The sequence below is a fragment of the Erythrolamprus reginae genome, chromosome 5 (assembly GCF_031021105.1).
Source record: "Erythrolamprus reginae isolate rEryReg1 chromosome 5, rEryReg1.hap1, whole genome shotgun sequence".
NCBI classification, from domain to species: domain Eukaryota; kingdom Metazoa; phylum Chordata; class Lepidosauria; order Squamata; family Dipsadidae; genus Erythrolamprus; species Erythrolamprus reginae.
Genome location: NC_091954.1, coordinates 102326675 through 102352318, shown reverse-complemented (window position 1 = coordinate 102352318; position 25644 = coordinate 102326675). Strand labels below are relative to the sequence as shown.

The window sequence follows — 25644 nt, the reverse complement described above, 5'->3', positions numbered from 1 at the left end:
AAGAGTTTATTAAATTTAAATTTAAAACAAAGTCCACTTAAACCACGTTGAGACTCAACAAAAATACAACCTGTTAGACCAGGGGTAGGCAAAGTTGGCTCTTCGATGACTTGTGGACTTCAACTCCCAGAATTCCTGAGCCAATCATGTTAGCTCAGGAATTCTGGGAGTTGAAGTCCACATGTCATAGAAGAACCAACTTTGCCTACCCCTGTGTTAGACCTATGTATCTGTGGCGGAGCTCCTAACTAATACCCACTCTCCATGGGCCTTCATCACCTTGTGAAAGGCCAACAGGGCTATAACATATCTCAAAAGAGGACATTATTCTAATCCATCAGCTGGTGTAATTAACTCAGGGGTAAAATTCTCCTGGTTTGCTTGTGCTGGCTGTCAGTCATCGGAGAGCCGGTCACGAAGAGAGTGCGAAGCTCCACCCACCCACTCAGATGCCGCCATTTGGGTTCTTTTACCCTCTCGAATGCACAGAACGCATTGTGCATGCACAGAGGACAAAATAATCCAAATGGTGGTGTCTGGGCAGGTGGGTGGAGCCTCACGCTCCCTTCGTGGCCGGTTCTCCAACGACTGATAGGCACGAGCGAACTGGGAGCATTTCACTCCTAAATTAACTCCCTGCCTTAAAAATAAGGGAGATAAAATACTGATCTTGAAACCAGAGAGCTGAGAGCACCGATTTTCTCCTACGGGAATCTTCCTCCATTTCCTGCAGACAGAGTTATGTTCTCCTCTTCTCCTGACCTCCCCTCCCCCCACTGAAAGCAATGGGAAAACTTCCAACTAAAGGTCTCAACCTGCAGGCAAAGTCAACGTGATTGACTTTGCCTGCAAAAATTTGAGGGTATATGCAGTAAGTTTCTGCTCAAGTTAAAAATGGTAGGGATTGTTATGACGGTGGACTGACAATCACAAGGCACCGTAAAAGTGACAACAGCTGTTTTACAAAGGTGTGCAAATGGATTCCTTCCCCCACCCCTCGTAGAAAAATGGACATGATTTCAGAGCCCCAACAACTAACAGGTTACCAATGACTCCTAGTTAATTTTTCCTGATGATTGAAATGAGATCAAAGCCCAGCTAACACTATCTACATTCTTTAAAATTTTGCCAGCGTTTTTTTAAAAAATAATTTCATATTTGAAGACAACCAAGTATTATATAGAAAGAAATAAAGTTGAATTAAACAACAACAACAACAATACCACATTTGTCAAGGCCAAAACTGGAGCCAGCGAGAAGAGGAGATTTTTTTAAAAAAAAATGAAAATAGCTCAATATCATTTGTTTGCAAGGCAAATATGCATACTAACATTAGGAAAGGAAATAAAAATAGAGAACCTTTGTACTAGTTTGCTACATCAAGAGAGGCACACAGAATAATCAGTTTCAAACTATTATTTCAAAAGATGCTAATGATTTTTTTTTTTTTGGCTACATGTAAACTTTGAAGATGATTGTTTTTAAATGTACCGCAAGATGGAATGGATGTGGTCCCGCAAGGTTTTTTTTAAAATTTGCATGCAGGAAATATTGGGTACATTTATCTTTTCTTCTTCTTCTTTTTTGGCAATTCATAAAACACTCCCATTTTTAAACATACAATATACTATAAGAAGGTTAATATACTAGGAATGGGGAAATGAAAATATTTTACCTAAATTATACTTACATAAAACAAAATAGAAAAATAATATGCTGCTAGGGGTCGGAGGGAGGGGGGGGGAAGGGGAGAGATTTAGTACATAAGTACACTTTTTATTTTTATTTTTCTACAATAAATAATGAGATTGCACTTTAATTGGCATTTTAAAGTACTGAATGCAGTATATAGTATAAATAATCCTAAAACAAAAATAATGTTGGTTTCCCCATTACTTTGGTTATGGGAATGAATGAATAATGCAGGACACTGTATCATAGCAAAGGAAGGAAGGAAATGAGTCATTGCAGATTTTAACTCTGCTAGTCATTGCCGACTATAGGGGGCAGCGTTCATCTCCGTTGAGCTAGTGCTGTCTGAAGATGTACGACGTCCCAGAGTACTGTTTCCTCCCTACTGAAGTGGTACCTATTTATCTACTCGCATTTGCATGCTTTCGAACTGCTAGGTGGGCAGGAGCTGGGCAAAGATGGGTACTCACCCTAATGCAGGATGCTCAGGTCTCGAACCTGGGCTGTTGGCTTTCCAGCCAACAAACCTAGCCTCTTAACCACAGAGTCATCGCGCTGCCCTGTGCCATAGCAAAAGATAAGAGCAAAAAAAAAAAAGTACAATGCAAGCCAAAACGAAAGAAGATTTAAAAAAATATATATGCAGAGCTATTTGTTTGTTTGAATGCAAAGGTACACAAAGTCTGGGACACAATTCACGAGAACTCTTCCAATTCATGCGGAGCTAGAACAGGAACCGATGGATCGCGTTTTAGTTTTTCCTGAACGGGCTTTTTAAGGAAAGGGTGCACATTTATATTTTAACTGGCTTTAAAATGAAATAGAGCTGATAGGGTGACTCCCCAGTCTCTCCCCATTCTGGTGCTTAAAAAAAATAACATGGATTTCCACAGGGGGCCTTTTATGAGGTTTTGTGCATATTGTTGTGCACCTCTGATTGATGGAAGTGAACGGAATTCCCGTAGCAATGCTTCTCGAGTTGTAACGACACAATTTGGAAGTGGTTCCCAGTGGATTGCAGCAATGTGCATGTCCACGTATAGTTTACACCTCCTGCTCAATATCCCTGAGGCACTTAGACATCATAAAAATAACCCAATGATTCAAAGGGAGTTTCCCCCCCTTAAAACAAGAAGCATAACCAAGGGTTTTGATGGAATGAATGAATGTGCCTTGACAATTGATGCAAAAGCACATGCAATATCCCATACACGGACTTAGGAATGACACTAAGTTTGCAAAGCCGCTCCACATCTCTTCCTTATCAATTTCCCTTTGGCCATGGGCACTATGGGAATCTCCAAAATTGGAAGGCCAGTGAATATTCCTGAAATTTTGAGTGTATAATAAAAGCATTCACAAACTATAGTGGCCAATTGTCCAGCTGCCAGAAGATAAAGCCAGCACTGGTTATGTAGCCACCAGCCAGTCAATGAAGTTCTGGAGAACTTCTCGGGAGGCATTGCTGGAAATAATCAATGATGCTTGAGATTGATATTCTGAAACTCCGTGCCGTGGTGCTTTCTTTTGCTTTTTTTTAGGACAGAATGCGTAATGCGTTGTCATGTGAACTGTGGTATCCTTTCCACCGTCACTTTTGAAGGCAGCAGCTAATGAAATTGAAGAGGGAAATGAATGGATATTACATGTTATAGTTTGTAATAGGAGATGCCATTAAGAAGAAAGGAAGAGGATGAGGAGTCGATGGAAGAAATGGCACTTTTTCATGTCAGGTCTAATTACAGTTATTTAGCATCTGAGATTCCCATATGAGTTTACCATGGGTTCCCCCCCCCAAAAAAACTGAAATGCAGATGGACCTTTTTTCTTAATAAGGCTGATTGAGAGTTTGCTTATGATAAAAGGTAATACTCTAATTTAAACAGCAAAAGCAGCAAGCTTTCGCCAGTTATAAACACATAAGATCACGATGAATATAACAAATCTAGTGATTGGATTAAAAGTAAGTTTATATACAAAGGCAAACAAACTAGTTAAAAGCAGCTTTTTTTAAAAAAAAAGAAATAAAAACAGCTGGACATGGGGAATAACTATTGCACAATGCCCTCTTAAAATTACTGCTATAAAATAATAGAAAATGGTAGAAATGGTAATGCTTTTCCATCGATAAAGCTATCTGGCTGTCAGATTTGATATACAGGAATTTATAGTGCGCAAACAGCTTGAGTAAAACGCTTACAATTCAAAGAAGACTTTAGGTTGCAAGATAAATTATCTGGATTGAAATGTGCTAAAAATATAGTTGATTACATAATTGAGATTAATTTTCCCCCTCCCCCGTATGGGGATAACGCAAAAAACAATGCAAAACTGGCGGTATGAGGGTTGAGGAGAAAATAAATGTAGTGAATATCGTAAGTGAGATTTATAATTAACGACTTGTGCAACAAATGCATTGCGGAATGCTTAGCTGCAATGCTATTACATAACGGTGGTTAAATCTTGCGGATTCAGAGGAGCTTAAAGCGGTTACTCTAATGTAATAAACTTGCAACTTAAAGACTGCAACAAGTTTAGCACTAAGGCAAAAATGTGAAGGCAAACTGGTTACATTTCTACATTCTGAAAATTAAAAACAACAACAACGAGTAAGTGAATAAAATCATAGGAGCAGGGAACAGAACATCCAAATGTTCAATATTTGTTTTGGTCTCTGGCTTGGATATATTTAACCATTTCCTAACCTTGAATGTCCAAAAGGTGCACCTGAATGTCGATTTTTTATTTTCTAAATACGATTGACATCCCCCGCCCCGTCACCCCTTAAAAAACAACAATAAACCAGAAACAAATGCACTGGAAAAATAAAGAGGACTATCTGAATAAAACATATTGATTATAGTATGAAGCATTAATTAAAACGATACCTCAAATACTTGTGTTGACCTCTCTACTTCATAAACAAATACTGTAGTATAAAAGCAAATAAGATGGAGACGCTTGCAAAGCCAAGGACTAAGAGGGCTGCAAACTGTTCATCAGAAGGCATCATACATTTAGTCTTGGGGTCATCGGTTCTTCCCAGTTCCCCAGTAAGCATGAGCTCACTCCGCTGGAGGATAAAGGCAACAGAAGTGCTGAAAGGTCCGCTAAGTTCTTGTGAGGTATCCAAGCATCGGCGGCAAATACACACGCGGAATCGATAATCTGTGTTCGCCTGAAGGCCTGAGATTTGGTACGTTGTCTCATCTCCCTTGTACACCTTGAAGGAACAAGAAGAGAGGAAAGAAAACTTAGGTTGCACAAGAAATTGCTAGGAACTCTTCAAAAACGGAAAGGAGCTTTGCTTAAAATTGCAAATTAACTTGTTACTCCCAAGTAGAAAAACCAAACCAAACCAAAACAAGAAAAACATAGTAGCGTGTAATGTAACAATTATGAAATATCATTTGAACCTATCATAGTAGCCATACAAACATAATCACTTTCCCAGGTAGATAGGACAGGTTGAGCAAATTTTACTTTATGTAATGAAAACTACTATATATACAAGGTTAGATTAACAGATTCTTGCAAGTATGATAGTGCAAACGTCTAGTCTTTCCCCCCCCCAAGCATGAAAAGTTAGGGAAGTTCATTTCGAAGTCTTTTTCTCTGACCATTATGTAGTTGTGGGCTGTGCCCTTCCTTATCATCTTGTTGCTTAGAAACTATCCCTTCCTGCACCCCACTTCTCCCTACCCCTCACTTCCAAGGTCATTTTCATCCTTACCATTGCAATTTTTGCCAGCACAATTCCATTCCAGCATGCAGCCTAGGTCACCACTCAAAATTACGTACCAAACCATCATTTATTTCTTATTCCTTGGGGACATTTGTTAAAATGGCAATGTGATATATATCTTTTACCACTGCTCCATATTAAGAATTGTCTGAATACACGTAGTTAATATAAGGTTAGCAGAAAACTATACATATAAATATGGTGATACCTTGTCTTACAAACTTAATTGGTTCCGGGACGAGGTTCTTAAGGTGAAAAGTTTGTAAGACGAAACAATGTTTCCCATAGGAATCAATGGAAAAGCGATTAATGCGTGCAAGCCCAAAATTCACCCCTTTTGCCAGCCAAAGCGCCCATTTTTGCGCTGCTGGGATTCCCCTGAGGCTCCCCTCCATGGAAAACCCCACCTCCGGACTTCTGTGTTTTTGCGATGCCTCAGTGAAATCCCTGAGGCTCCCCTCACTGGGAAACCCCACCTTCAGACTTCCGTTGGCAGTGAAGCGCCCATTTTTGCGCTGCTGGGATTCCCCTGCTGGGATTCCCCTGTAGCATCACAAAAACATGTAAGTCCGGAGGTGGGGTTTCCCATGGAGGGGAACCTAAGGGGAATCACAGCAGCACAAAAATGGGTGCTTCACTGGCAATGGAAGTCTGGAGGCGGGGCATCCCAGCGGCGGCAGTGGGTTTGTAAGGTGAAAATAGTTTGTAAGAAGAGGCAAAAAAATCTTAAACCCCGGGTTTGTATCTTGAGAAGTTTGTATGACGAAGCGTTTGTAAGACGAGGTATCACTGTACCATTCTTTCTACATCTCAACTATGAAACAAATGCTCCATTTTATATTTTACTTACATTTTACATACACTTGCAAATGCAAATAATTATTAAAACCCAAGATTCTGTAATTGCAAACCCAACCTGAGAGAACTTGGGTGAAAAACCTGGATGTCCACCAGGTGGCAGGAGAGATACATTGAAAAAACTAACTCTTAACTGCCCCCAAGTGGTAGTCTGAATTTTGGTAGCCAAGATATGTTAGCTGCACCTAACAATTAATTTTAACCAAGACCCAGGAGTGACTTTTTAAGTTTGAAGTAAAAATTTGATGGTGGAAATGTATTGAAGAAAGAATAACACTTCAAAAGGTGAGTAAATTGTTTTCTGCCAGATGGAAAGATTATTGTCCTTCAACAATGTTGATCAAATTCTGGCAGAGAACGGAACAAAATATTTTTCCCCATTAGTCTGCTGTGATTAAACAACTGGCAGCTCTAAGCTACACAACACAACATGACAAATAGGGACTCTACAGCAAAAATATTAGATATTTTCCGCTCAGATCCTATTATAACAGTTTTATGCTTCAAATAAGATAAGCTCCCTGCAGTCAAATAATTTGAAATTTGCATGTGTAATCCATAAATTGCCGTAATTACAAAGAGGGAAAAAGGATACCCCAATGCATATTTAATATGCCTCAAATTTGAAAATAATATATTACTGTAATGGATAAATTGCTCCGTTTATTAAAAAATTACTGAGAACAGGTGGCTTCTTCTGCCCATAGGCCAGTTAAGAAAATAATGATGAGAAAATTTGATGGTGATGCATTTCTTTATTTTTATTTATGTATATTTGATATTTCTAAATCGCCCATCTCCCTCAAAGATTTAGCTACCCCAGCGAATCCCAGCGACCAGTTAGGTCCCACAGAGTTGGCCTTTTCCGGGTTCCGTCAACTAAACAATGTTGTTTGGCGGGACCCAGGGGAAGAGCCTTCTCTGTGGCGGCCCCGACCCTTTGGAACCAGATATCCCCCCAGATATCAGAGTTGCCCCCACCCTCCTAGCCTTTCATAAGCTCCTTAAAACCCACCTCTGTCGTCAGGCATGGGGGAATTGATACTTTCCCTCCCTCTAGGCTTATAAAATTTATGTATGGTATGCTAGTATGTATGATTGGTTTGTAAATTGGGGTTTTAAATTAACTTAAATATTAGATTTGTTTACATTGTATTATTGCTGCTGTGAGCTGCCCCGAGTCTGCGGAGAGGGGCGGCATACAAATCTGATTAATAAATAAATAAATAAATAATATACCCTTGATGGAGAACCTATAGCACATGTGCCGGAAATGGCATGCAGAATCTATCTCTCCGGGCACGCCAGCCGTCGCCTGTTGCTTTTCTGGGTTCTGATGCACGCAAGTCTGTTGGCCATGTGCATGTCAGGAAGCTGAGTTTCTGGTTAATGGTGCTGGTCTTTGCGCGCACAAGCGTACCAGAAACCAGCCAGCTGGTCTTTGCGCGCACAAGCGTACCAGAAACCAGCCAGCTGGTCTTTGCGCGCACAAGCGTACCAGAAACTGGAAGACCAGGTGGCTCCACACATGCACACATCCGAAACCAGAAGCTCAGCTTCCCGGTGTAAGAAAAGCGCTGGGGAGCTGTCCTTCCGGTTTCTGAAGCTCCCGCGTGTACGCACAAGCTCCTGTTTTGGGACTCGGTGCCAAAAAGATTAGCTGTCACTGATCTATACCATCATTTTTTAAATCCTCATATTAGTTATGATTGAGATGTCAGCAGCTCAGGCGGAACAAACAGGGAAATTACAATTCGATGGCACTAAATGGGAAATGAATTTGCATAAGGCATGACAAGGGGTATTCAGAGTTGGATGGCAGACAAAGCCAAAACAATGGCTTTATTGACAGTCAGGTTTTAAAAAGGAAATGTCTTTCCAATAGACATTATTTTGATCTTAATAGTGAACCCCTGTTTGTCCATGAAGCCCCAAAGGATATAAACAAATCGTGACTAACTTGGTATTCCTTGAGGTTCCTGTCGGCATTACAGGTAAGTCCTCCACTTACATTCAATTAATGACCATTTGAAGTTGCAAGGGCACCAAAAAATGTGACTTGTGACCATTTTTCATACTCATGAGTATTGTATCATTTCATGGTCATCATCATCATCATCGTCATCATTAGGTCCTGTCCAAAGCATATTGAGCAACTAGTGTTTCCCAGTAATTTTGATCACTTGCAGTACCTTCAGCATTATCCCAGGGGACATTAATAATCTTAAGGTCTTCCTTAAGTATTTGGTGCCAGGTTTTCCAAGGCTAGCCTTGTTTTCTCTTTCCTCTAGGACAGGGGTATCAAACTTGATTTCACTGAAGGCTATATCAGGGTTGTGCTTGACCTTGGGGGACTAGGGCACTGCATGGCTAGGGTGGACGTGACTAGCTCAACGTCACCCATCGAGTCTCCATTTTTGACTCTGATGGCCTCTTGCAAGCCTCTACCGGCAAAAACGGACACCCCTGCTCTAGGAGGTATCCAATGTAGTGCAATTTTTGGATGCTGATCTTTAGCAATATGTAAGATATGTCCAACAAGGTCAACAATTTGGTCGCTAGGCAACTGGCATGTATTTATGACAGTTGCAGAGTCCAGGGGTTACATGATCACCATTTGTGACCTTCTGATAAGCAGAACAACCAGATTCACTTAACAACCAAATTCTTAATGACTACAGTGATACACTTAACAACCAGGGCAGGAAATGTCATAAAATGAGACAAATCCTCTTAATAGCTGTCTTGCTTAGCAATGGAAATGTTGGCTTCCATTGTGGTCACAACTAGAGGACTACCTGCATTTTAGTTTGCCTCACTGTTTTGGAGGGATTTCTGACATTAATATCGACAACTTGATTCAAGAGACTTTGACAAACTGATTTGTTAGAGGATTAAGAAGAATTCATCCATCTCAGCTATCAAATCCTCACTCATTACAACAAAATAGTGCTCAAAATTACCTTGGCTTGCATTGAAAGCTTATGCAGCATAGAGTTGGCTGCTTGGTATGAGTTTGTTTAAGTAAGTGCATCTGTACTCCTCAGTTTTAAAGATGCAGAGATTGTAAAGACACTGAATTCCACTTCAGACAGCCAGATTTCAAACAAATATATCCAGGCAAGTAGAAATATAATGTAGGAATTCCTGGATATTTATTTTATTTTATTTATTTATTAGATTTGTATGTGGCCCCTCTTCGCAGACTTACTTTTACTTAAGAAGATATTTTGGAAAGTTTTATCTATGTTATCCGTGCAAGGTTTTATCAGATGCATTTGCAAAAGGGATTTATTAAACAGCTAACAGCTTTACTTACAGATCAATGTGGTTTCTTAAGATTTTTTTTAGATAGGGTTTCTCATGTTTCTGTGATGTAAAATTAGAGGTGGTAGCCCTTTAAAGAGCTGTATGCAACAATATTTTATTTTTAATGTATGCCAATTAATGTACATTCAAAGTGACAATAAAGGTATTCTATTATATTCTATTCTGTTTTGTTCTGTTCTGTTCTATTCTATTCCACTCCACACTCTACTCTATTGTGATTAGCGACAATTGTATCTCAGTCTATCAGAGGCCTCATCTTTTTTGCATTGTCTCCATACTGACAAACAACTAGTCCTTGTGATTTACAGCGAGTCAGGAATCAATTGTACTTAGGAAGTGAATTAAAACACAACCACCCTTTACATTTCTTATAAAGTACCAGTGGTTTTTAAAAACTTTTTTCTCTCACAACCCCTTCCCACTTTCAACTGGTGGGAGCCAATTCGTGTGAGTCACTCCAGTGAATATATACCTACTAGTCCTTTCAGGTAGCAAAATAACAAAATAACAGAAAAAAACAGGCACAAAGCTCAGGGAAAGTCACCCCTAATGCATGTTACAAGGTCTCAATATTTTAAAATTTAATGTGGTTGATTATATTTGAAACCCCACCTGCTTATTACATATGCCCTCTCTGACAGCTAAAAGCATGATCATCATGCAATTATCACGTTATAACAAATCAGTGCATCTGTAGATAAATTCATGCCAAAAATCTGTTGAGGGGTTTGTTTGTTTTTTTGGCTGCACAAATATGCCATCAAACTATATTTCTGTTTCCTACAGGAAAGAATCCTTAAGAAATTCCTTTTCAAGCTTGTACACTAATTTTGTTCTCAAAATTAAATTGCCTATTGTGTTGCTTTATATTAGCTCTGGAAAATGGCTAAAATGGTATCGGAAACCATTCGCTATATTTGGAAAAGCAAAACAGGAACAATTTTATTTGAATTATCTCTCCAGGATTTCTAGCCCGCTATTAGCTATGCAGGAAGCAAATTTTGTCTGGCTGTATTGAAAATAAGACACAAATGGTTGAACAAGTAATTTTAGAAAGGAACAGAATAACAGAGTTGGAAGGGACCTTGGAGGTCTTCTAGTCTAACCACCTACTCAGGCAAAAAACCCCTATGCCACAACAAATGGTTATCCAATATCTTCTTAAAAACTTTCAGTGTGAGAGCATTCACAACGTCTGAAGGTAATTGGTTTATAACATTCTAACTTTTATCCCCTATATTCTATTTAGATAGTTATTTTCTTTTAATTAATAAGTAATTACAGTACTACAACAAAAAGTTTCTAAAGAAACAATCTACCAGGTTCTGCATTTGTCCAATAGACATTACCTGATTAGTAAATAAATCCATTGTCTGCATTTGCACCATGCACAAACATCATAAACCAAATTACAATTATTAAAAAATTACAAAGCCAAACAATGCTTTTATTTCTCATCTTTCTACGCTAGCACAAATTCAAGTCTAGGGTGTAAACAAAGGTGTAAATTCGTGACAAATGCACAAAAATGGAAGCAGCAGTCAACCAGTAGCAGATACAGCCACATTCCCCTTGTTTGTAACCTCTCCCGTAGCACGTTTGGTCAATTACGCAGAGGACATTGCTTGTAAACAAGGCAGTGTATTGAATTTTCCCCCCCACGTCACTACACACACAAAAAGGGACATCATGTAATGTGTGGTTATCAGCCTCATGGCTGTATGCAGCTGAATGTTTTCCTTCTCATTGCAGCTCTATGGTGAAGATATAACATAAGCCCAAGTATGAAAGAAACCCCTATAATTTTGTATTGTTTTCCCTTAATATGAGGCACATTCATTGCTATGATGATCTGATTTAAGAGCATGAGTTTCTTAATGGAGAGTCTAGCAAAGCTATGCTACTGTGTGCAGACACAGATGCTGTTCTGTGTTAGCAAAAACTTCAGAAGAGAAGGATTTAGGGGTAGTGATTTCTGACAGTCTCAAAATGGGTGAGCAGTGTGGTCGGGCAGTAGGAAAAGCAAGTAGGATGCTTGGCTGCATAGCTAGAGGTATAACAAGCAGGAAGAGGGAGATTGTGATCCCCTTATATAGAGCGCTGGTGAGACCATATTTGGAATACAGTACTGTGTTCAGTTCTGGAGACCTCACCTACAAAAAGATATTGACAAAATTGAACGGGTCCAAAGACGGGGTACAAGAATGGTGGAAGGTCTTAAGCATAAAACTTATCAGGAAAGACTTCATGAACTCAATCTGTATAGTCTGGAGGACAGAAGGAAAAGAGGGTACATGATTGAAACATTTAAAAATGTTAAAGGGTTAAATAAGGTTCAGGAGGGAAGTGTTTTTAATAGGAAAGTGAACACAAGAACAAGGGGACACAATCTGAAGTTAGTTGGGGGAAAGATCAAAAGCAACGTGAGGAAATATTATTTCACTGAAAGAGTAGTAGATCCTTGGAACAAACTTTCAGCAGACGTGGTTGGTAAATCCACAGTAACTGAATTTAAACATGCCTGGGATAAACATATATCCATCTTAAGATAAAATACAGGAAATAGTATAAGGGCAGACTAGATGGACCATGAGGTCTTTTTGTGCCGTCAGTCTTCTATGTTTCTATGCTTGTTCAGTCGTGTCTGAGAAGGGACTCCTACAATACTGTGCATGAAATCCAGCTCGGAATAATCAACTAATAGCAACTTTGAAAAGCGCTGAGCAATTATTGTCCATTTGCTGTGCTATTTTAATCTTCAATGTAGTTGTTCTTTCTCTTTCTATCTCCCACTTTTACATGTTTTCCCTACTTTCAGTTACCCGCTGAATTTGCTTTTATTTTCCAAAACCTCTTCTATCAGAAATTAAGACTGTTTTCATTCTTAAGATGATGATACTAGTAAACTATTCAGGAACAAAACCAAAAGTGGCCATGAAAGGCTTCAGAAGTATGTGTTTCAACAGTGTGGTCAAACACTGGCAAATAAGTACAGTGATACCTTGTCTTACAAACCCCTCGTCATATGAACTTTTCCAGATACGAACCCGGGGTTTAAGATTTTTTTTGCCTCTTCTTCCAAACTATTTTCACCTTACGAACCCGCTGCCACTGGGATGCCCCGCCTCCGGACTTTCGTTGCCAGCCAAAGCACCCGTTTTCACGCTGGTGGGATTCCCCTGCTGGGATTCCCCCCAGCATTGCAAAATCCGGAGGTGGGGTTTCCCATGGAGGGGAGCCTCAGGGGAATCCCACCAGTGTGAAACGGGTGAATTTTAGGGTTGAGTTTTAGGCACTAGGATGCCCTACCTCTGGACTTCTGTGGCAAACAAAGCGCCCATTTTTGTGCTGCTGGGATTTCCCTGAGGCTCCCCTCCATTGGAAACACCACCTCCCGACTTCTGTGTTTTTGCAATGCTGCAATTTCGCTGAGGCTCCCCTCGCTGGGAAACCCCACCTCTGGACTTCCGTTGCCAGCGAAGCACCCGTTTTTGCACTGCTGGAATTCCCCTGCTGGGATTCCCCTGCACCATCACAAAAACATGAAAGTCCGGAGGTGGGGTTTCCCATGGAGGGGAGCCTCAGGAGAATCCCAGCAGCGCGAAATCCCAGCAGCTTCGGCTGGCAATAGGGGTGGATTTTAGGCTCGCACGCATTAATCACTTTTCCATTGATTCCTACGGGAAACATTGTTTCATCTTACGAACTTTTCACCTTATGAACCTCGTCCTGGAACCAATTAAGTTTGTAAGACAAGGCATCACTGTATATCAAACTGAGTTTGCATTGAGTAGTAGCTCCGTTGTGTTGAGCAAGTAGCAGTTGGGAGTGCTCTACTTGGGATCCTTAGGAACTAGAGTAACAATAAAATAACCAATATTGTTAATACCCTATGGGAAACTATGCACTGGTTACTGCATTTGGTAAAGGGCAAAACAGATGGGGAGAGAAAAGAAGGGGGAGGGGCCAGTCAGAGGTGGCATTTACCGGTTCCCAAAATTAATCAAAATTTCCACTACCGGCTCTCCAGAACTGGTCAGAACCTGATGAATCCCACCTGTGGTGAGGGTGGCCAGTGGCTGTTAGAATTTCAGAACCTGATCATAATAGTTCTGGGGATGTCCATTATAACTTCCAATAGTCACTCAGTGGAGGATTACCTGTAACTGAGGTACACAAAATTATACATGGCATGGAGAACGTGGACAGGGGGAAGTTTTCCCCCCCTTTTCCAAGAGCCTGGAAACTGGAATGGAATGAAGATGGCTGGATAGAGATTTAGAGCAGACAAAACAAAGTACCAGTGATCCCTCGTTTTTCACTGGAGATGTGTTCCAAGACCACCCATGAAAAAATAATTTCCATGAAGTAGAGGAAAGATTTTTTTTAAATGTATTTAACGAGTATTTGGATTTTTAAAACCCACCCTTTGCATTAAACAGTCATTCCATAATGTTTCTCAGCTGGAACTACATGTGATGTCCTACCAGTTTCTTGAAAGTACAGTAGCACTGTAGAAGGATTTTATGAATTTTAATGGATTTAATGGATTTAAGCCCCCTTTGAAAATCCGTGAAATAGGGAATCCGTGAAAGATGAACCGTGAAGTAGCGAGGGATTACTGACCTATGAGGGCAGCTTGCTGGGATGGTTACATAGAAACATAGAAGACTGACGGCAGAAAAAGATGGTTATCAAAGAAGACTGAGAACAGGTTTGCCAAGAGATTCAAAGACTCAGTGTTAACCTGGAGTTGAAGGCAGCACATATTTACGACTTAATGGAGTCTTATGTCTTAAATATGTGCAGGTGGTTAACAGCACAAAAGAGTTGTGCTTCCGATTCTGGTTTATGAGCATTCTAGAGCCACTTAGATTGGTGCTGGATTACTTTGTCCATTGCTTATACGGATTCAACCACACTGCTCTTACATTAGGTAACACTACATAACTTTGCTCAAGTTTTTTTGGGGGGGAGGGGGAGAAAGCAAGCTTAGTAATAACAGCATGAAAAGCGGTAAAGAGGATCAAACCCAAATTGCAATTTTTTAAAAAAGCACCAACATTAAATCTGTTTGTGTCTGTACGTCTCGGTTTGATGGAAATCCATTTGCGGTTTAATAACACTAAATGGAATTCAAGCCAGACAACCTACATTTGATGGTTTTCTGCCATCCTTTCTGTTATTACAGAAACCAAATTCTACACACACCACTTGATAGACTGAAATGTGTCTCAAACTACTAGGTTTCTTTCCTCTCTTTCTGTCCTCTTACATCCTGTTGCTCAGCTGAGCAATTTTGGAAAGAGCATATCCATTCTTTACTTTCTGCGCTCTGCAAAATTTATTCCTGGCACTTCATAAGTGATATAATTTCAGGCTTTAGGGAGCATGGGGGTAAAGAGAAACACAGACAGACGAAGAACATTTTTACTTTGGCCTCTGACCAATAAAAAGGGACATTCAACAGCATAAAACTATTCCCCAACAACAAAGATTATTGGCAGCCATTTCGGAACCTACATGACATAAGTAGTCCTTGAATTTTGACTACAATGGCATCCACAATTTTTGCTGTTGGACCATTTTTCACAGTTATGCCCTTTGTAGCATCTCATGATCGTGTGACCAAAATGCAGATGCTTGGCAACTGGTTCCTATTTATGACCATTGCAGTGGCCTGGGATCATGTCAGTGATGGGCTCCTATGGGTATGGTCAGGTATGCAGAACCGGTCGAAAAATTTTGGGTTTCTTTTTTTCCCTTCTGGGCTCTAGGTATGTTTTTCCTATCGCAGTAAATGAGGCTTAATGTGTATAATTTTAGAACAGCTGTGTGTGTATGTGTGTGTGTATGTACATACACATGCAGTTTATATAGTAGATAATGTTTATTTTTGTGTGCCTGTGTGTAATATTTATGTACTTTCTGCGCCAGCTCAGGAAGCTCAAACTGCCCAAGGAGCTGCTGATACAGTTCTACAGAGGAATCATTGAGTCTGTCATCTGCACCTTTATAACTGTCTGGTTTGGTGCTGCAACCCAACAGGACCGACACAGACTTCAGAGGATAATCAGAACTGCAGAAAAAACAATTGCTGCCAACCTGCCTTCCATTGAGGACCTGTATACAGCACGAGTCAAAAAGAGGGCGGGGAAAATATTTACTGACCCCTCACATCCTGGACACAAATTGTTTCAACTCCTACCATCAAAACGTCGCTACAGAGCACTGCACACCAAGACAACTAGACACAAGAACAGTTTTTTTCCGAATGCCATCACTCTACTAAACAGATAATTCCCTCAGCACTGTCAGACTTTCTACTAAATCTGCACTTCTATTCTACTAGTTTTTCTCATCATTCCTTTCACCCATTTCCTCCCATGTTTACTGTATGACTGTAACTTGTTGCTTATATCCTAAGATTTTTATTAATATTGCTTCTTCATTGCTTATTTGACCCCTATGACAATCATTAAGTGTCGTACCACATGATTTTTGACAAATGTATATTTTATTTTATGTACGCTGAGAGCATATGCACCAAGACAAATTCCTTGTGTGTCCAATCACACTTGGCCAATAAAAGTTCTATTCTATATATGGCATATATACATAGAATTAAATAATATATTTTGGATGTTCAGTAATAGTAAATAGATGGGGAAATTGTATCTCTTTGAAGCAAGGAAAGATCAGGCATCCTAACCCTAACCCAAATCTTTGATGTGAGTGAGATCAAATTGGCCACCTTTAAGCCAGTCACATGACCTTTAAGCCGCCCCTGGCCACATGATCATCAAGCCACTCCCACCTGGTCACACCCACAAAATAAGCCACGCCCACAGTATGGTAGTAAAAATTTTTGCAGCCCTTCACTGGGTCCTGAGATTACCTTTTGTAACCTTCTCACAAGCAAAGTTAATGAGGAAACCAGATTCACTTAACAAAAGGTCACTAACTTATCAACTTCAGTGATTCACTTAAAAAAGGTGACAAGATAGGTCGTAAATTGGGACAAAGTATCAAGACGCACAGCTAAAATAAATACATTTTTTTCTCCAGAAATTTGCTTAACACAATGGGGACGTATGTTTACATCAGAGAAGAGAAAATACATACAGAACGTGGGCTAGATAAACCCAGCCTCTCTCGTTTTATTTCCAACTTTTAAAAATTTGCATAAAATTGATCTGAATTCAGAGCCGCTAAAAGACCGTGCTGTGCTTCTGAGTAGATATTGGCATCATTTCCATGGTGATAATAGAAAAGAACCAGCCTGAAGATGATCTGGTAGACTGAAATCTCAAAATGAGTCAGAAAAAAAGTCAGACGTGGCAATAGTGTACAATTTTCGTCATTGTGTTTATTTTTTGTTATGAAATACTAACATAATGGCAGATAGATGTTTATGTCTGTCTGTCCGTCCGTCCATCCATCCACCAACTACGTTTGTGTTGGAAATTAAACCAAAATAAATCTACTTTTTCCCCTCTTATCAACTATAGACACATTGCAAGACCCTGAAAGGCTGTTGTATCTACTTGGAGTTAAATTATCATCTCTTCTTACCTGTTTGTACTCAGACTCTCTTCCAACGAGGACCTGCAGAATGTAGTTCATAGGGTCTCCCTTCATTGGCGGTGCAGTTTCCCAAGCGATTTCACAGGTGTTTCCTTCTAACTGTCTCACTCGAGGTGCTGTTAAAAACAAAGTCACCATGTATCAATTGGCATGTGAAGAAGGAAGACACACCTCTCATTTTTCTTCTTTCAAATACAATGGTACCTCTACTTATGAACTTAATTCGTTCCGTGACCAGGTTCTTAACTAGAAAACTTTGTAAGAAGAAGCCATTTTTCCCATAGGGATCAATGTAAAAGCAAATAATGCGTGCAATTGGGGAAACCAAGGGGAAGGTGGAGGCCCTGTTTCCTCCAAGGAGATTCCTAGAGAGGCCCCACGGAGGCTTCTCCCCACCTTTTCCAGCCCTGTTTCCTCCCCATCTCCCTCCTGTTATGGTTGGCTCTGTCCCAGCTCCTGCCCAAGGAATGTGGAGGTGGATGCAGGGGAAACATCAACATGTCATAGGCCTGTTTTATTGCCGACAGAGTCAGGTAGTGCAGTTTCCTCTGACGAAGAAGAAGGTGGGGGTGATTTGGAAGAGGGGGTTTTGGCACACAGCCCAGGAAGTCAATCTCCATTATCTTTGGTTGATTCGGATGAGGAAGTGTTAGACCCACGCAGGCGCAGACTTATGCATAGAAGAGACCAATTGAGGAAATATTACAGGAGATAAGAGAGGCCACCTGTTTTTGGGTGGGGCTCCAGTAATTAGAGCTGCTGATATAAATAGCAGTGTGCTGGCTTGGGCCATTGTGGAAGATTATCTGATTGTTGTTCTTCAGGACCGTGCCTTGCTGTTTCCGGACTTTGTTGATTTTTCACGACTTTGAAACCAAAGCAGAGCAAAGTGTGTGTGTTTCACTTCCTGGAAGAAGGAGGGCTGTGACATTTCTTCACAGCTGCTAGCTAAGTACTTAAGGACTGATTAAGGGGATTGTACAGACTACCAGGTTGTTTTGGGACGAGTGCTCTTTGCAATACAAAAAGGGTATTTTGTTTCTTTTGAATTTTTGTGAAAGAATTTTTGTGATAAAGAACATTGTTTTTGAACTTTAAAGTGTCTCTGTGTGTCTGAAATTTGTACCCTTGAATTTTCTGGAGACTCATACCATAGAGCCCGACAGAACACCACCCAACCCAGCCAAATCAGAAGATGTAACTTACTTACCTTTTATGACAGGGGGGATAGATTTAGTTGTGCTGAAGCTAAAGACTTCTGAGAAAGGCCCTTCCCCAGCACCATTTACTGCCTGTATTCTAAAAGCGTAGCTGGTATGTTCCATCAGTCGTTGTACCTTGTAAGTATGACTAGGCCCCCTATAGATTGAAGTAAACCTAAAAAAAGAAGAGAGGGTTGTCATTCATTTTATCCACTTTATTTTAAAAATGATCTGAGCCACACTTAAAACAATTTCTCCCTTATTCTCTGGCAGTTGATTTCATGTAGCACAGTTTGGCTTCATTTGGATTTTATTAGTTGTTGTCCTTCTTACTATTTTGTTTTGTATTAATGCTAAATTAGTTTGCATTTTTGTGCAGAATTTTAGCTATAGCCTCTGGAAAATCAAAAAATAAATAAATGGACTCGGTTCATGCACCTTTTCATGTGAGATACACATAACCATGAACCAAGAGAGTATAAGGTTCAGAAATATATTGGAAGTGAAAGATTTTTCCCTTTCCTAACCAGATCGTTTCCCACCATTTTTGGAATGCTAGTCAGTGTTTGGACTTGGCAATCAGATAGCTTTGCCGCAAGGGGAGACGGTGAATTGGATTTTCGGTACTTCTAATTAGCAACAGCAGGAGCATAACGCCATGCAGCCAATGAATACTAATGTTTCTCAGAATAAATCTGGAATTATTATTAGTATTATTTTTAATCTGGCACCAAGGAAGGCTACACGGGGAAATGAAAGTTACCTCTCTTTTTTTTTGCAGCAAAAATTGGAAAAACAGTAAAGTGATAATGTTAAGGTATGGAGATTTTAAAGAATTCACAAAGCTATAGTACTGGAGATTGAGGTACAGATGTGGTTTAAAAAAAACAACAACTTTTGATGTTATACATGCTGACCGCAGCAAGATTACTTTATGCACGAAAATGTAAGAACACTGTGATTCCTACAATGGACAAAAAATTATTTATTTATTATTTATTTATTTATTAATCTAATTTATATGCCGCCCAACTCGTCAAGGACTCTGGGTGGCTTGCAACAAATAAAAACAATATTTAAAGGAACAATTTAAAAAATAATTACAAAACCCTAGTTAACAGAGTTAAGCACAATTAAGATTTAGTGCTTGAAGTGGCAAAAAATGAAACTTTGATTTTGGGTTTTACTGATTAGATAAGTTTGGTGTTATAGAAATGACTAGTCTATACTATTATATAAAAGTAAAAAAACCTGAGGTTTCATGTTGTTACAGTCTGGGAGAAACCCCGCTTAGCAGTAGTGACTGTGAAAGAGATCTTGGAGTCTTGGTGGATAATCAACTAAACATGAGCCAGCAATGTGCAGCAGTGGCCAAAAAAGCCAACACTATCTTAAGCTGCATCAACAGGGGGATACACTCCAAGACCGGGGAAGTATTAATACCACTCTACTACGCCCTGGTCAGACCACATCTGGAGTACTGCATCCAGTTCTGGTCACCACACTTCAAAAGAGACATTGAAACTCTGGAGAAGGTGCAGAAAAGAGCAACCAAAATGATTAGGGGACTTGAAACCAAGACTTACGAAGAGAGATTGCGGGAACTGGGCATGGATATCCTAGAGAAAAGGAGGGCCAGAGGGGACATGACAGCTGTATACAGGTATATGAGGGGTTGCCACAGAGAGGAGGGGGCCACTCTATTCTCCAGAGCACCAGAGGGCCGGACAAAGAACAACGGCTGGAAACTGACCAAGGAGAGATTCAACCTAGAAGTAAGGAAGAACTTCCTGACCGTCAGATTGATCAACCAGTGGAACAACCTGTCTGTGGAGGTTGTGAACTCCCCAACTCTGGACACTTTCAAGAGGAGATTGGACTGCCATTTGGCTGGGGTGTTTTAGGATTCCTGCTCAGGCAGGGGGTTGGACTTGATGACCTGCATGGTCCCTTTCAACTCTAACAATAAATAAAATAAAAATAAAATTATCTTATTTTACTACACCAAAAGGAATGGTAGAGTGGAATAAGAGCTAAAGACGTTTCTTGGATGAGAAGCGAAACATCTTAAAAAAAACCCAGAAACCCCAGTTGCCTCTTGAAAAAAGCACCTTTGGGACAACCATGATTTGGATGACTGAGAATTTCCACAGATACCAAAAGGAATCAGAAATCAATGCCCCTTTTTTTTCTTCCATCCCCCTACTTCTGCTTTTTTATTTTCCCCTTTCCTCCCCTATCCTACCTTTATCTTTATTTATAATTTTGTATTTTATGTTTTGTAAAAATCAATAAAATGCTGTGCAAAAGGTAGAGAGGAAGTGTTACATTCTCAGACTGAAGCAAATAGTCTTCAGTCAGGTCCTCCATTCTGGAAGGAAAATACTAACTGATGATTGGCTAGAGTCTGTCTGGCAGCTCCCTGTAAAAGGGCTGGCTGTCAAACAGATTCTTTCCTGGATTGTAAATAGTTGCCAAATAAAGAGCTGTTGATTTGAAGCCACTTCTGCCTGCTTCTTCCATTCACTCTATTCAACACTGGTGACAAGGATGGGGCTGGAAGGCGGATAAGCTAGAAAAGAGCTGACAACCTTGCAATCCAGTGCGGGGTAGTACATTTTCAACAAAAGGCTTTTTTAAAGTGCCAACTTAGCCAACATAATGACGCTCGCCCCGCCAAGTCACTTCAGCCCAGCACAGGAGCACTGGGACACCTACATGACTCAAGTCAAATGTTTCATGGAGGTAAATGACCTCCTTAGGCTATCAGACAACCACAAATGAGTGCTCTTCCTGAGCTATCATGGCACAGAGATGTTTGAGATGGCCCACTGAACCAATGTGTGATTGAACACAGACAAGAATTTGTCTTTGCTGCATATGCTCTCAATGTGTATAAAAGAAAAAATAAATTTCTCAAGAATCATGAGGTACAACATTTAATGATTGTCAAAGGTTACAAATAAGCAATCAGGAAATTATCAATATTAATATAAATCATAAGGATACAAGACAACATAAGTGGGAGGAGATGGGTAATAGGAACAACGAGAAGACTATTAGTAATAGTAATGCAGCCTTAGTGAATAGTTTGACTGGTGAGGGAATTATTTGTTTAGCAGAGTTATGGCATTTGGGAAAAAAACTGTTCTTATGTCTAGTTGTCTTGGTGTGCAGTGCTCAATAGTGTCATTTTGAGGGTAGGAGTTGAAACAATTTATGTCCAGGATGTGAGTGGTCAGTAAATATTTTCACGGCCTTCTTTTTGATTTGTGCAATATGTAGGTCCTAAATGAAACTAGTTGGTAGTACCATAATTGTTTTTTCTGCAATTCTAATTATCCTCTAAAGCAGTGATTTTCAACCTTTTTTGAGCCACGGCACATTTTTTACATTTACGAAACCCTGGGGCACATTGAGCGGGGGGGGGGGGGGAGGGGGGCGGCTAAAAAAAGTTTGGACAAAAAAATTCTCTCTCTCTTCCTCCCCTTCACTCTATTTTTTTCTCCCTCCCTTTCTCTCCCTTCCTTCCTTCCTTCCTTCCTTCCTCTTTTTGCTCTCTTTCTCTCTCCCTCCCTCCCTCCCTCTGTCTTTCTCTCTCTCTCCTTCCCTCCCTCTCTCTCTTGTTTTCTTTCTCTCTTTCTCTCTCTCTTTCTCTCTCTCTTTCTTTCTCTTGTTCTCTCTCTCTCTCTTGCTTTCTTTCTCTCTCTCTTGTTCTCTTTCTCTCTCTCTCTTTCTTGCTTTCTCTCTCTCTTGCTTTCTTTCTCTCTGAGCTTCGCGGCACACCTGACCATGTCTCACGGCACACTAGTGTGCCACGGCACACTGGTTGAAAAACACTGCTCTAAAGTCTGTGTCTGTCTTGTTGGGTTGTATAACAAAACCAGACAGTTATAGAGGTGTAGATGACAGATTCAATAATTCATCTGTAGAACTGTATCAGCAGCTCCTTGGGCAGTCTGAGCTTCCTGAGTATTGGAATAGTCACCTCTGTATGGACATTGGAAAAAGTGCTATGTCTGTTTAAATGCTTGCCTTTTCTAGCTAAACCCTTCACACCTGTGATTACTCTATTTAAGTACAGTTTTCTGCCTCCACTTTGTACTTCCTTCCCCTCTCTTCTTCCTCTTACTATACACACACGATGGCGCATTAGGTGCCCACTTGTATAGAATGTTTTATTGTTAGAAAATGAACCTTTTTTTCTTTGCACAGTTACTTTCCTGTTGACCTGGAAACGTAATGTTTATTTTATGGGTTTGCCTTTGATTAAACCTGTTTCTTTTAACTTTTGTATCCAGAGTTTGAATTCTTAACATGGTAGCAGAGGATGGTTAGGTTGGTTTCTTTTTGTTTTTGTTGAATAGTTTTGGCCTTTTGGTTATAAAGAAACCAATAAATGAGGTTTTTTGCTTAACAACTCCTTCTAAGCTTTAACCCTCTTAAGATGGCTCAGAAAAGGGCTATTCTTGAACATTTAAGCAGTCAAAATTTTGGTGCAGAAAGAACATTCTTTGTTGTGCTTTTTTGATAGTGTTTTTGATGTTAGGTGACCATTTAGGTCTTGAGATATGATAGAACCTAGAGCTCTGAAGGTCTCTACTGTTGCTACTGCATTGTCTTAGTATTGTAAGAGGTGGTAATATGGGAGGGTTTCTCCTAAAGTCTACCACCATTTCTACAGTTTTGAGTTTGTTCCGTTTCAGATTGTCCTGGTCGCACCACAAGGTTAGTTGTTTAACCTCACCTCTGCATGCAGTTTCATTGTTGTCTCAAATGAGACCAATCACTGTTGCATCATCTGCAAACTTCAGTAGTTTAACAGAATAATTTAACTGGCCAGGTATACAATACAACTCTTAACTCCATTCCTAAGACTTGCTTGGAATGTTCAAAAGCATCTGTTTGATCATTATTGAAAATATTATGTTAGCCTGTGGCTTAGCAATCTGTTATTAGCATATCTGGCCCAGCATGCTAGTAGTTACAATTTTGGAAGTCAGGTTTAATATCTAGAGGCAACATGAACCAATGATATTCACATTATCTCCAGATAATGTGAATATCTGTAGGTTTCGTGACTCTGAAAGCAATGTTGGTGGAAAACAAAACTCACAGTAGAGTTTATACCAAGTTAAGTGAACAGATGCTACACGAAGACTGTATTTTACTGAGATAAACTATAGTAACATAATTTCGAAAGCTGGTCATGTCTATTCCCCTCCTTTGAAAAACATTTCTGCATTTTTGCACACAGTAGTTAAGATCAATGTAAGGAAGAAGGAGGCAAAGATCCAGGTAGGAGATTTATCTGGCAACAAGAAAGATGTATGACAGTTGTACACAGATTTCTAATATTATGCAAGAAAGGATAACACAAATTACATTGTGAGAAACAATGGATGGAAACTAGTCAACCTAGAGCTAAGGAGAAATTTCTTGACAGAACAATTAATCATGGAATGATTTGTCTCTAGAAGTTGTGAGCGTTCCATCACTTGACGCTTTTAAGAAGAGACTGGACAGTCACTTGTCTGGAATGGTACAGGGTCTCCTGTTTGAGCAGAAGGTTGGACTAGAAGACCTCCAAGGTCCCTCCCAACGCTGTTATTCTGTTGCATTCTGATTTCTTTTACTTTCCCACTAATTTCTGTTTTAAATACAGTCTGCATTGGTTGCCGATCAGTTTCCGGTCACAATTCAAAGTGTTGGTTATGACCTATAAAGCCCTTCATGGCACTGGACCAGAATATCTCCGAGACCGCCTTCTGCCACACGAATCCCAGCGACCAGTTAGGTCCCACAGAGTTGGCCTTCTCCGGGTCCCATCAACTAAACAATGTCGGTTGGCGGGACCCAGGGGAAGAGCCTTCTCTGTGGCGGCCCCGACCCTTTGGAACCAACTCCCCCCAGATATCAGAGTTGCCCCCACCCTCCTAGTCATTCGTAAGCTCCTTAAAACCCACCTCTGTCATCAGGCATGGGGGAATTGACATGTTCCTTCCCCCTAGGCTTTAAAATTTATGCATGGTACGCTAGTGTGTATGATTGGTTTTTAACTTTTGGTGTTTTTTAAATTAATTTAAATATTGGATTTGTCTTACATTGTATTGCTATTGCTGTGAGCCGCCCCGAGTCCGCGGAGAGGGGCGGCATACAAATCTGATTAAACTTAAACTTAACTTAAACTTAAATATGGAAAAGTGGTCTATTCTGTTGCTCTTATGACCTTCGGTAGTGCTCGTACTATTTCTGGATAGAAAATGAACTCAATCCATATTTTAAGATTTGTATTACCATATTTTTCAGAGTATAAGATGCAGCTTAGCTTTTGGGGAGGAAAATTCACAAAAAAATCTGCCTACCAGATATTCATCTGGCTCGCGTCCTTAGTATGGTCAGCTTCAACACATTATTTTGTCCCCTGGTTAGGGCTTAAACCCCCCCACACCTTATTTGGAGAGAGTAACAACAACAACAACAACAACAACAACAACAATAATAATTTATTGGATTTGTATGCCGTCCCTCTCCATAGACTCGGGGCGGCTAACAACAATAATAAAAACAGCATGTAACAATCCAATAATAAAACACTAAAAACCCTTATTATAAAACCAAACATACACACAGACATACCATGCATAACTTGTAATGGCCTAGGGGAAGGAATATCTCAACTCCCCCATGCCTGTAGGCATAAGTGAGTCTTGAGTAGTTTACGAAAGACAGGGAGGGTGGGGGCAATTCTAATCTCCGGGGGGAGTTGGTGAAAGAGCTTGCAAGCCAGTAAGAGCTGGGAACATTATTAGCACCTGGTTAGGGTTGGAAAGAAATATTTGGAGCAAGCAGAGCAGTGAAAAAAGTGAAAAAAGTGAAAAAAAGTCTGCAAAGACTTAAGGCTTGGAAAACATTCTTCGCAGAGAGTAACAATGAAAGAGCCTGCAAGGTAAAAGAGCTGGGAAGATCGTTAGAACCTAGTTATGGCTGGGGGAAAAAGCTCCCCCCCCAAAAAAAACTTACATTCACAGTATAAGACGCACCCAAATTTTCAGCCTCTTTTAGGAAGGAAAAAGGTATGAATTATACTCTGAAAAATATGGTAACTCTTTTCCCATGTGCACATATAAACAGACAGGTTTATATATTCAAAATAAACAGTTGTTCTTCCAAACAGATAATCACGGCTATAATCCTAATTTATTCTTAATGTCCCAATTATTTTTTTCT

The 25644-nt window shown here is 40.0% G+C and overlaps 1 protein-coding gene across 3 annotated transcripts in view; it reads right to left on the bottom strand.

Moving 5' to 3' along the window:
• Positions 1 to 1566: 1566 nt before the first annotated feature.
• Positions 1567 to 25644, bottom strand: part of FNDC3B (fibronectin type III domain containing 3B) — a 376606-nt gene continuing 352528 nt past the window's right edge. For 2 of the 3 annotated variants that reach the window (XM_070753641.1, XM_070753642.1), the window contains exons 24-26: positions 18423 to 18589; positions 17201 to 17328; positions 1567 to 4915 (exon numbers count right to left, since the gene is read on the bottom strand). In XM_070753641.1, coding sequence (XP_070609742.1) covers positions 4604 to 4915; positions 17201 to 17328; positions 18423 to 18589 — 607 coding nt within the window. In that variant the 3' untranslated portion in view covers positions 1567 to 4603. The remainder of the gene's footprint in view (positions 4916 to 17200; positions 17329 to 18422; positions 18590 to 25644) is intronic. The other variant, XM_070753643.1, reaches the window with a different exon arrangement.